This window comes from Adiantum capillus-veneris, chromosome 14, assembly GCF_014529385.1.
Source record: "Adiantum capillus-veneris isolate H3 chromosome 14, ASM1452938v2, whole genome shotgun sequence".
Taxonomy (NCBI): Eukaryota; Viridiplantae; Streptophyta; class Polypodiopsida; order Polypodiales; family Pteridaceae; genus Adiantum; species Adiantum capillus-veneris.
This window is the reverse complement of record NC_140944.1, coordinates 150,740,769-150,754,054: the sequence shown is the minus strand read 5'-3', so window position 1 is coordinate 150,754,054 and position 13,286 is coordinate 150,740,769. Positions and strand designations below refer to the sequence as shown.

The 13,286-nt window shown below is 42.2% G+C and overlaps 1 protein-coding gene across 5 annotated transcripts in view; it reads left to right on the top strand.

The window, feature by feature from the left end:
* Positions 1-13,286, top strand: part of LOC147443362 (beta-galactosidase 1-like) — a 152,224-nt gene that overhangs the window by 107,617 nt on the left and 31,321 nt on the right. For 4 of the 5 annotated variants that reach the window (XM_086529239.1, XM_086529238.1, XM_086529240.1 and 1 more), the window contains exons 14-18: positions 1,513-1,622; positions 2,007-2,117; positions 2,233-2,340; positions 2,477-2,676; positions 2,942-3,266. In XM_086529239.1, the coding sequence (XP_086385365.1) occupies positions 1,513-1,622; positions 2,007-2,117; positions 2,233-2,340; positions 2,477-2,676; positions 2,942-3,266 (854 nt within the window). The remainder of the gene's footprint in view (positions 1-1,512; positions 1,623-2,006; positions 2,118-2,232; positions 2,341-2,476; positions 2,677-2,941; positions 3,267-13,286) is intronic. The other variant, XM_086529241.1, reaches the window with a different exon arrangement.

Here is a 13,286-nt window from a genome sequence, read left to right as displayed (position 1 = left end):
AATTTCTAGCTGTGTGGGAAGACGTTTTACTTACAGATGCCACGTGGGAGCCAAATAATTTTTCCATCAACATTTCTTTGCTCCAGTCATTGAGGACACTGATTCTTTTGAAGGGGGAGGGAATGTTAGAAGACGGAGGATTTAAAATAACGTTAACATATGAATAACTTAAAAATTAATATAAGGACCGACCAAGCAGGTCGAGTAGGTGCATGATCAGACACAAGTGGCAAGGGGTTAACTTCCCAAGGCCAAGTTATTCCCACAGGAGAGCAAGCAAGGTATGTACAAGGCCAATTAATTGGCAAGGTATGAACAGGGCTGAGTAGCTCTCATAAGGGGGATAAATTGGATGGGTGGTGAGTTTAACTTATGCCAATGAGTTTGTTACTTTTCTCTCGACATGTGCTTCCAAAATAATATCGAACTGAGAAGCAACATGTGGAACTGGGGAGAAACTACTTCAAGCAGGAGGGACAGAAGGCAGCCTGGGAGCTGGCTAGAGGGTTATTGAGGCTGAGCTTCCACGAAGAATTCCGAGGGTCGGTTTTGCTCATAGGAGGTGAGGAAAGCTGTAGAACACCAGCTCAATACTCTCCCTGAATCTTGAGAAACTAGCATATCCAAAGCATGTCGGAGGATGCACTATTGATCTTTATATATACTCGACAATTTCAATCAGAAGCATTTTGATCAAGAGGATATCAATTGAGACAGCCACATTTTATACGTCCATAATTTGGATTGTACTGTATTATTCGCATAATTTATTTATGCAGGCCAAACAAGGCTACTTTGGTTGCTCCTGCCTCTTCCTTTTGTATGCTGAGCTATGTCCAAGTACATGAGGGCTTATGAAGCAGCAATTCACATGTTGCAGCTTCTATTGGCTGGAAAGAGAAGTTACATGAGTGAAACTATGTGGATTGGATCACATTTTGCACTCAGTTTTCGGTGAACATACTGATGCTTGGATTCATTGGCGCAAGTTTCTTGGGACGCTAGTGAACACTGAGGAGATAGGTAATATTCATGACACGCAAGTTGCTTGGCCTCCCCTTGTCCTGCCATTCCAGGAGGGCAAACGTGGGATCAATATATTGTGGACCCAAAGATACACAGCAGTGCTTTACTTGTAAAAAGTGCATTATTTTTTGTCCTTTTCTCAAGGATATGCCCTAGAATTCTTCCAAGATTTTTAGTGTACACCTTGTCAGAGAGGAGATTCATGCATTCCAAAAAGTTTTTGACGTCGTTTAAGTTATCTTTCCAAAACAAGGAGAACTCAAGTATGGAAGAATGACGAGGAAGTGAACTAAACAAAGAACCACGCTATCATGGTAGAGGCTGATGGACTGTTTGACTTGCTGTCTTCTTTTATCCCAAAGAAAGTGTCAATTTATGCAGCAAGAACACGTGTAATGGGAGGGATTGGTAGAGTTTGTAGGCATGTGCAATACAATGGGCTCGTTTGATTGCTTGAATATATAAACTGACTCTTCTTTTTGCCAGTTACGGCTGCAGGAGATCGGGATAATCCTTATGTGGAGATTGACCAGCCTCTTGAACTCAAAAATGGAAAAAATGAGATAGCAATCCTCAGCATGACGGTTGGATTGCAGGTTTGAACCTACACTAAAAGAAACATTTGATGTGTCTTTTCAATCAATATGACATATATACCACAAAAATATTCTGCTGCTTTGAGTAGGTTTGCCAAAAGGTCCAAAATGTTTAAGAATGCTAGCAAAATCAATGCCTCTTGATTGCTTTATCCACAATAAACTTCAACAGTTTTATAAATCTGTATGACTACTTCTACAAAGCAGTGCAATTATGCATTTTTGTACAAGCATCTGAGCAATTGATTCTCACGTTGCCAAAACCTGAATTTGTGTTTGATAGTGGAAATAACTCAAAATGTTTGGTTTCGTGTTTGCCAAGAAATAATGAATCGATTGTTCTTCTGGGAGATGCTGATTGTGTTCAAACTTGAAATTTGCCAGTCCGGAGTTCAACCTAGCCACATACAGCATGTTGGAATTCAAGGCCCTGTCATATTAAATGGCCTAAGTGGTGGAGCTTTGAACTTGTCTTCTCAATTTTGGACCTATCAGGTAAGAAAAGGCTACATCACACGGCAAGATCCATATGCTTTTTTTTCTTTTCAACTCCCTTTTCATTCATTTTATTTAACAATAAAGTATTCTTACTTTTAGATTACATCTGCAGGTAGGACTACAAGGGGAGTTTCTGCAACTTCACACCAGAAATGGAAGCAATAATGTAGATTGGAGTATTTCATCACCTCCTCAAAATAGGTCCTTAATCTGGTATAAGGTGGGCATTGCAAGCAAATTAGCTCTCTGACTCTCCTCATGTTTGGATTTTCATTCTGATTTGATCATTTCTTGTGGTTTTTGTTTATCTTTGCTTGTGTATTAATAACTTCAGAGCTCGTACTTGGTGACCGCAGACAATGTTTGATGCTCCAGCAAGTAACAGTCCCTTGGCTTTAGATCTAGAAACGATGGGAAAGGGGGAGGCTTGGGTCAACGGGAAAAGCATTGGACGTTATTGGCCTTCATGCCAAGCATCTGGTGAAAGATGTTCTCTTGGGTGTGGTGCAAGGGAAAAGAGATGCTACAGTGGCTGTGGGCAGTCATCTCAAAGATGGTAAATAAAGTTCTATCAATCTATTACCTTTCAAACACTGATGTAGTAGTGCTCTTCTTGGTTCATTTCCAAAACTCATCAGTTCTCTTTTAGCATCGCTGACTTTGTTTTGTATCTCCCTGATTGTTCTACCTTTTTTGTCCAGTATTGTATTCTTGTTAAATGTGGCCAGTTTAATCACAAGCTATGTTTTATTTGACATGATAATCATTTGATGTCTATGCGTTGATTGTAGTTTTGACTCACAAATGTGTTGCACAAACAGGTACCATGTGCCCCTTGCTTGGATCAAGCCTACAGGAAATCTCTTGGTTTTGTTAGAAGAGATGGGCGGAGACCCCATGGGGATTACATTGGTGACAAGATCCCTTGCCACAATTTGCTCAAGCATCTCAGAAGATTACCCTGCACCTTTGGACTCATGGCAAGCTAATTCAACTCTGAAGCTGCCAGAGTTGAAGCTGGAATGTGATGCTGGACAACAAATATCTTCAATAGTTTTTGCAAGCTATGGCACACCGCGAGGCAACTGTAGCAAATTTCGGAAAGGACCATGCCATGCAGAAATTACCACCAAGATTGTTAAACAGGTGGGTCACTTATCAAGAAAACTTTGCAATTGAGCAGCTGACATGTTTGCAAGATCTGAGAATAGATAAAGTTGACATTAGTCTGTAAGGTAATGCTTGAGTTTCATGTATGCATGCTTGCATATGGATTGGGACAGATTTTCTGATGTTTGTAGACGATTCCTGATGTTTGTACCATAGCTTGGGGATGCTATTCTATTTGATTGGGACTATGGCTTGTGAGGCCCACGTTCAGATCCTTTTAGTGGATGGATGGGCTTTTATGAAAAATGATACTGATCAAACTACCTCCTCCTAGGGATACACCGGGTCATTATGTTTACCATTGGTCAGGATCTTTGACTCTCTTATGATCCTCCCACTGCACCTTTACCGCCGTGAATTTGCCTTCATGCCAGCTTTCATGATTCAAGGGAGTGGTTCTGGCGATAAGGTAATGTGGCCATGCCTACTCCATCTTGATGTTTTTCTGAGTACAGAGTGTGGATTGGTAGAAAAAGTCTTGTGAGACGCGAGGCCCATTGCCCTTTATGCCTCCTTGCCTGGCTGTATGGTCCTACCACCTTTTATTGGAGCGTTTGGCTCCATTAAAATTTCCTATTATATGTGATTGATCACCGATTGTAGTCTTCCAGCAGGCACATAAGCAAGGCAGATGAGCCATGTCCCATCTTATCTCCCACATATACTTTTAGTTTCCAAAGTCTATCAAACATGCCTTGTTGAGTTGCCTGCAAGTTCATATTGGACTCCCACAGCTAGTTTGGATATCGGTTATGTTTCTTGGGGCACATTCAGTTGGATTTATAAATTTCGTGGGCCTTATTTTATCCTTGAAGGGGAGGTGGATGATCACTTTTCCAGCTGACATTCAATAAACTATCAATGTTGTCTTTATCAGTGGCCAATTTTTGAGTCTATGCTCCGGATCAGTGCTTTCAATCAATAGTTACACTATCACCTCGTGTGTTTAGAAGGCGTGCTGTTCTCTTATTTTGAGGGCAGAAATTCTTACACACGGCGATGTAGTTTAATAAGCTCATTCAGACATTGGGAAATGTTTGGGATACCTCCTGAGGCTGTTCTTAGACCACATCATTATAATCCCTATCCCTGTGCTCTGACATGCTCTCTCTGTGCCCAACAACTGAGCTCATGCTCAAGCACAAAAGCATAAAGCTTGACCAATGTGTGGCCCATCATAATGGTAGGATAGTTAATCCCCAACCTTCAACATCAGCACAATATTTTAGGGGCTCCAGCTCTCAGGAAACCCTTTTGCATGTGGTTTTATTAAACATGTGTGCCAACAAAGATGCCAATGTATCTTTGGGCGTCACAAAAAATGCTTAGTAACTAGACCATTGTGGTCATGTGAGCTGTTGTTATGCAGTCTATCAATCGCATCATGTATTATATTGACATTGAAGAAAGTGGAAGTATGAGGTCTAGACCCCATGGCAATGGTAGTGGAGGCTTGAGCTGGCACTGTATGAAGGGTAGCTGCATACTATTCCCGTGTGTTCGTAGGAGTAATGGGTGTAGGTGCTCTCTGCTCTTGGAAGAGTCTCCATGCCTCCTGACTGCTGACTCAACAATAGCTGGTAGCTCCTGCGCAAGCGGAGCTAAACACGCTCTCTTCTTTTGCCTCACAAGGGGTTAGAAGGTAACCTTTGTGTGTCGGTATGTGGTGTGGCCTGTTGTTACCTCTCTCTGCAATCTGCTGTAGTCACTGGATGCTTATCATCATACCGTCTATTCTCAGGCTGGCTCCGTATATGGAGTAGCTGCACTCTCTCACCATGTGCTCATAGAAGTAGGTGCTCACTGCTCCTAGAAGAGTGTTATAGAATTGAACAAGTTATCCAATAGACAATATGTATTATCAACTTTACCCTGCATGGAAGTGACCAAACATCACTAATGATATTTTTGCTCGCTCAAAGAGAGCCATTACCCCATAACCTAAACCAAAAGGGCATATTATTAACACAAGAATATTACCTCGAAGACCAAATAATTCAGCAGCCCTATTCTGCATGGGATAGACCAACTATTACAATAGATTGTTTTACTCACTTACAGGCAACAAAAATTCTTAAATAGTGAAGCCACCATAATGTGTGTAGAGTTATTCAAGACCAATGAAGAAAACATTGAAATAAACAAGAAGAAAACCCACACATTCAAAGAACATGATCAGTCAATGAGCAAGACATGTTTGGTGAACAAAGGCATCAACATACCAACATACCAACAGGTTATACACATATCTAGAAAGAATCAAGAACCATTCATGAAAATAAGTGCAAGTCATACCTAAGATAATAATGCAATAAGATAATTAGCTGCATTAACTATGTGAGTTCATGTTTTAAATGTATCAAGTAAAAAAGCAAATTGCTTGAGACTCATTTAGGAAATAATCGTAGAAAGTGGTACTTTAGACAATGATCAAAGTAATTTGGAATAAGTTTTACACCACTTCAGAGGTACTCAATTCAAAGTGAATTGTTGTCCACTTCCTCCATCCCTATCTAACATGGACCAAGGATCCAAGATCCTAACTTGACATCATCTTAACCAATGTATAGTGGTAGGGCAAGGGGAGTCCTAGTCCTACAGGCCATGCATCTGGATAATTGCACGGCTCCAAAGAGGTAAGTACCTAACACACCAGGCCCCATCTCAGAGTGAAAGTAAAAAAACCTTATGGACAGGCCTTTGTCTCAGGAACCCATGAACCCAAATGGCATTAGGCTATAAATGTTTTATTATCCTAGGTTAAAGGCACCTACCGGAACAATAGTGTGTCAGCTGCAAGCTATTTGCCACTAGATTAATGCATTTCACACCTCAAATTCTCCTGAATATTGTATTCGATCAAATAGGTGTCTCTTGACTTAAATAAAGTTTTATCCACAGGTCCTTGATTGAACTTCAATATGTTTCCATGCAGAGTTCTCTACTTGAAAAACTTAAGTATCAATGCCCATACCCTTACATTGCTAGTCCTACCCTTGCCACTATATTCTTCTTAACATGATTAGTTCTCTAGGAGAGCTGTCTGAGTAAATCGTGTACCTGCCGTGTATCGGCTTGTATGCGGATCTGCTTTCCTGGGGTTGTTTTTCACAAAAGGTTCAAGGTATTTTCTCACTGACACTACAGTGTTTTGCAGTCCTCTTTATGTGGGTCAAATGCTGTGCTTATTGGACCTTGTGGAGTCAGCGTAATGCTTACATGTTTCATCGTACTTATGTAGACCCATTCCCACTCTTCAAGCTTTCCCTTAGGCAATCATTACAGTTTGCCTTGGAAGTTGGTGATATCACTGCAGAGATACATCGACTTTCCTATGAATGTTTCTAGCTACCCTGTACAGTTGAGTAGTTCTGTGTTCTTCCCCTTGTATATTACCCTTTTGGTGGGTTTTCCTCACTTTGAGGTTTCCCACTAGTAAATTAATCAAATAGATTTACAAAAAAAAAAGAAAAAGTGTACCTAATGTTCTCACTGAATTATGTACGTGCTTAAGATGAATGTGATGGTAGCAAAACTCTCTTAGTTGAATGATGTTAGCCAGAATTCTAGCACAAAGTTCACCTTCAACTAGGGTGGCTAATATATATCTAGTGTATCATCATGTATAAACTCATGCCTACTCACCCATTTCACCAAACTACAAGCCACACAATCCCAAGACATGTATAAAACACGCCAACAACAACCATGCTTCGTGAAGATCGACTAATTCACATTCAAAAGAATGCAGAAACTCTCATGTGATGTAAATAAAACTATCTTTAGTCCGAAATCCTTCAGAACTTGGAGGATTTTCTTGTTAGAGTTTGTCACCTCTCCGGCCGGTCGTGGCGGAGCTGCTAGTGCTCCGGTATCTCCCAAGTGTTGAGCATAGGGAGTGAGGGCTGTGCTGTGGCTGTACTTGGCTTATGTGAGGTAGTTTGCTCATTATTAGCCTGTTCCTTCCATTGTTTTGCCCGCCTTGTCTTGCTGGCAGTGTCATATATTGTTCCTCTAGGTTGCCCCAGGTTTAGGGTATTTTTCCCTAATACCTAGTACCATTGGATTCCACCTACATGCGTGTTTTTAGGTTTATTTTCTTTGTCTTCCCTATTTTCAAGTTGTGAGGTTATTTATTTGTTGAGATGAGAGTAGGGCAAAATGTGGGAGTCCCTTTATAGGGACCCTACCTCCTTGTACTTCATCCACATTGTATCAGTTCAATGATCTTTAGAGCTTGCTAGCGTTTAGGGTTTCTCTCTCTCTTCAACGCTTTCTCTCTCTAGCATTTTCCAGCTTTCTAGCGTTTTTGCTAGATCGCCATTCCGCTTTGCAACTCCTTTCTGTTTTTGCACGATCCCTCTTCTTCTGTGTCCTCTCTTTCCCTAGGTGACTCTCTATAACCGGCCCGTACAACGTAGAGGGCGGTACTATTTCAATTACCTGTAAACTTTACACAGAGCACTGAGAAGGGAAGAGAACACAGTTGCGTCCAACGACTAGAATGTCACTGCGCACACGAGACCGACACCCTGTAGGCCCCAAAGACTGGCGCCCCTTTCGGTATTTCTTTAATTTAGAGAGAGAGAATTACAAAAAGAGCCCCTGGAAGACAACACCTGCATCCAGCTAGTACGCTCCAGATTCGGCAAAATTTCGGCAGGATAACGGTACCGAAATCAATCCGAATCAGTTTGTAAGGTAGGCCCTCTGTTCCACGGACATATTCCCTCAGTCGGGAGCACAAAACAGTAAATTTTTGCAACTCCTTTCTGTTTTTGCACGATCCCTCTTCTTCTGTGTCCTCTCTTTCCCTAGGTGACTCTCTATAACCGGCCCGTACAACGTAGAGGGCGGTACTATTTCAATTACCTGTAAACTTTACACAGAGCACTGAGAAGGGAAGAGAACACAGTTGCGTCCAACGACTAGAATGTCACTGCGCACACGAGACCGACACCCTGTAGGCCCCAAAGACTGGCGCCCCTTTCGGTATTTCTTTAATTTAGAGAGAGAGAATTACAAAAAGAGCCCCTGGAAGACAACACCTGCATCCAGCTAGTACGCTCCAGATTCGGCAAAATTTCGGCAGGATAACGGTACCGAAATCAATCCGAATCAGTTTGTAAGGTAGGCCCTCTGTTCCACGGACATATTCCCTCAGTCGGGAGCACAAAACAGTAAATTTGCAGGTCGCTGTAATTTCTGGTTCAGCCCTGTTTTTGACCTGATTTGGGCACACGACTGTCCCTGCACTGTTCCCTGCACCTTGGGCTAAGTGCCCCTTGATTTTGGAAACATTTTGGGCTCAAAACAGTCCCAAAATAGAGTAAAAACAGCAAGCGTACAATGCTGAATTTACTACGCAATCGAGAGGTTATCACCCTCTCGTGTACCTGCTTTGGTGTAGTAGCTAGCTGCACTGGTTCCTGTGCAAAGAGGCTCTTGCCTCGGCAAAAAAGCATATTTCCCCACAGCTGTACATAGGTCAAATGAGAAGCCCACTAGTGGGGCATAACATACTGTACGTAGGGGAGAAAGAGAGCAGTATGTAGCATGCGGGGCATCACTCCCGTCACCATACTGTGCATAGAGGGCAAGGTAAGCATTCCATAGCTTCTGTACTTGCTACAATCCACCTGAGGCTGAAAATGGCGCCCCCTTTGTTGATATGCAGCTCGTTTTTGCCTCCCAGAGTGGCAGAATCGCTCAGAGGCTGACACGTCGCCCAGTTTCCGAGTTTGGGCTTTCCCTGCTAAAAATATCTCAACTGGTGCGTCAGTTGACTTGGCAGCAGAGCAATAAAATGTTCCCCTTGTCATTCCAGAGCTAGTGACGCGAACACATTTTCCGGTCAAAAATAGCAGTTCCCTAAATTTTAGGAGATGCTTCCATGGTGTCCCTATCGGTCTCCTGACCATCATTGAAGACTACCATTTGACCAACATCTACAATGTGGGTTAATTTACTGGCCCCTTTCAACTTATAAAGTTGCAGTGACTTGACGAGTGGCCCAAATTCCAGTTTGGCGCACACGAGCTTCCATACTCATCAGAATTCAGTGCTAACTGGCCCGGGCAGTCCTTGTCTGACCGACCTAGATCCCCGATGTGAGAAACCCATTTGGCTGCAGTCGTTTCACACTGGCCATGCAATGTCCACTTGCACCTTTTCAAGGGTTTTGGGACAAACAAGTAAAAATAAAATAAATATATCTAATACTTATTTACGGAAGGCAACAGGAAAAATACACCTTCTGGTGACACACCCCACCCTTGAAATACTGCAAGCGACCTCGCTTGCATGCCAATAATACATGCGGATATCTCCTGATATCACATATATTCTATGATGGGAATCCAAGATATACATGCTTCCGGAAATGTAGCGTTGGACGATTAAACAATCCCACCAACCTGGCTACGACACATATAGCAAGCATAGAAGTCTTCTAGTGTACTCTTGAGCACAAACTTCTCTAGCTAAATTCTGTATGGAAAGAGTAGATACAATTTCTTAACTACTCTCTTGAGCATCATGAACCATGCTCTTGCCTTGCTGCAAAAAGGCTGTATCAAGTCACTGTGGGTTCCATCTGAAAGGCTTCAAGATACAATTGCAATAGCTGAGGTGAATCAACCAATTCAGAGTCTTCCATCCATTTGGCATCCAACGATGGATAGTTTTTGAACTTCACCAAATAGCGTCTTGCAACTTTTCCTCTAACCTTTCTTTCTTTATGTGCCAATATCTGTTAAGGAACAAGGATTTCATCCAATTCTTCCACTTCGGGTTGTTCCTCATGAAGCATATTCTCTGGCACATCACCACAAAGGGCCTTAGAAGGTTGACATGAAAAGCATTATGTATTTTCCAGCCTTCTGGTAGCATTAACCTGTAAGCTACATCGCTGATCTTTTCTGAAATCTGAAAAGGACCATAATATCGCATACTGAGCTTAGGAAACAAGCGTTCCTTGCCTTTCCTTTTCCTTAACCTGGCCTTTTCAAAGCGCAAAAGTATCCAATCACCAAGTGAAAATACAAGTTCACGACGATGACGATCAGCAACTTTCTTTTGCTTAGCCTGAGTCTTCTCAAGAGCAATCTTTATCTTCCTGTATGTTTCATCCATATCTTGCACATACTTGTTTGCCTCAAATATCTTGTCCTTAGTCTGCAAAATGGGCGGGACTTTCTTTCCTCCTTCCACTATCTCAAATGGTGCCTTACCTGTTGATGTATGCACACTGTTATTGTAAGCATATTCAACCAATGGGAGATGGTGTTCCCAAGTTGCCTTGTGCTCTGAGACATAACATTTGAGCAGGTTCAAGACAGTAGAATTTGCCTCTACTGACTGTTCATCAGTTTGCGGATGAAACGAAGAAGAGAACTTGAGCGTAGTGCCCATGTTCTCAAACAATGCCTTCCAGAAAAGACTCGTCATACGTGGATCCCTGTCACTGACAATTGATTGAGGCATCCCATGATATTTAAAGATATTGCTCATGAATATCTTGACCATGTGTTCTGGCTTTATCTTCTTCCTAACAGGAATGAAATGGGCCTGCTTACTGAACCTACAAATGATAGTCCAAATCCCATCATTTCCTGTTTGCGTCCTTGGAAGATCAAAGATAAAGTCCATTGCTATACTTTCCCATGGCCTATCAGGGATCGGCAATGGCTGCAACAATCCCGGTTGCTTTTGTCTGTCAAATTTGACTTTTTGGCATACTAAGCATGATCTTACAAATGTGTCAACATCTTGACGCAAAGCTGGCCAATAGAAGAATGCCTCAACCCCTTTCACTGTCGCATCAATTCCACGATGCCCAGCATAAGGTGGAGCATGACTTTCCATCAAAATCTTTGGCCGTAACTGTTTAGTAACGCATAACTTTCCATGCATCATGAGAAAGTCATTCTTAAGCATATAGTGCTCATGATGTAACAGCCCATCAACAAGCTGGTCATAGATCCTTGCAAAATCTGAATCTTTAGCATATTGTGTCTTCATTTCGTCTAGTTCACAATGGTACGGTATTGACACTGCTGAAATTTGGGGCTTTCGTGACAACGCATCAGCCACCACGTTCTTTTTCCCTTGCACATGCACAATCTGAAAATGGAACATTGACAAGATGTTTGCCCATCGCATGTGCTTCTCAGACAACTTCGTCTGTGTAAGAAAATATCGCAAGGTTTGATGATCCGTTTGGACAACAAAATCAGCCCCTAGCAAATAGTGTTTCCAACTAGTGAGAGCATGAATTACTGCCAGCAATTCTTTCTCATAGACTTGCAAGTTCCTTTCAGTCTTCAAAAGAATTCTGCTCTCATATGCGACTACTCAGCCATTCTACATTAGAACTGCACCAAGACTATGGCCACACGCATCACATTGAACCACAAAAGGTTTAGAAAGATCTGGCAAAATAATTACCGGATCTGAAGTCAGCTTCTCTTTCAAGTGTTTGAACGCTAAAATTTCCTTGGCTGTCCACTTGAAAGTAGCTCCTTTTCCTTGCAGTGCATGGAGTGGAGAAGCAATCTCAGCAAAATTTCGGATGAACCTCCTGTAATAGGAACATAAGCCTAGAAAGCTTCGAATGTCATGTACGGACTTCAAGTCTGGCCATGACCTAATTGCTTCCACTTTAGCAGGATCCATGCGTACCCCATCCTTTGAAACAATGTGCCCAAGGAAGTGAATCTCTTGCAAAAAGAACTCACTTTTCTTCGCATTAATGAGTAGCCTCTTCTTGCGTAGCTCATTGAAAACTGCGGTCAAGTGATCCCTATGCTCCTCTTCAGACTTTGAGTAGACAATCATGTCATCAAAGAAGGTACCCACGAAGTTTCTATGTGGTCTAAAAATTCTGTCCATCATTCTATTAAATGTGGCAGGAGCATTTGTGAGACCAAATGGCATGACAAGAAACTCATAGAGACCAAATGTTGTCCTGAACACAGTCTTATGGACATCTTCTGGTCTAATGCGTATCTGATGATACCCGCTCTTTAGGTCTATTCTTGTAAACAATGACACTCCCTCAAGCCGATCAAGAATGTCATCTATCCTCGGTATGGGGAACCTGTTCTTTATGGTATTCTTATTCAAGGCGTGATAGTCAATGCACATGCGCCATGAACCATCCTTCTTCTGCACTAAGAGTACAGGCGAAAAAAAAGGGGATGAACTGGGCTGAATCAGCCCCTTCTCTAAAAGCTCGTTGACCTGACCCATAATCTCTTTCTGCTGGGCTGTACTAACCCTGTATGGTGGTCTATTCGGTGGACTAGAACCTGGCACAAGATCTATAGTATGATCCTCAGGTCTCTCAGGACGTAACTCCCCTGGCAAAGAGTCCGAAAAACAATCACTGAAACCACTCAAAAAAGTTGACCTATCTTTATCTAAGGCAGACAAATTAGATACAACTTGAGGTACTTCTTTTGCAAAGATCAAGTACGCAGAAAGATGATTCTTTATTACAGATGAAATAGCAGAAGCAGAAACAACTGGAACAGACTCGCCTTTAAGCTTTACATCAAGGACATGAGTCTTTCCTCTATGTACAAGGGTAATCTTTTTGTTGTAAGTATCCACCATAGCATGCAACCTGTAACACCATGGGATACCCAATAACACATCACAGCCCTCAAGCGGCATAATATGAAATTCTTCCGCATCCACATAGCTCTGAATGTGCAGACGAAGCTTTCCCAGAATGGGAGTAACAGGCTCTGAATGTCCTGGGCATGCCAAACCTGCTTCGCCTGTCATACCCATCTCCTCTGCACGAATGCCCAACTTTGATGCCAATTCTGGTGATATGAAATTTGCACGGGCTCTTGGATCAAAGAAAACCAGCACTGTCTGGTCTCTAACTTTGCCCCAAGCTCTGCACAGCTCCGTGGCATCTGTGTTTGGCTGATCTCCAACCAAATTTGGAACAAGTCCTGCACTCGGCTTTGGCTTCTTCCCTTT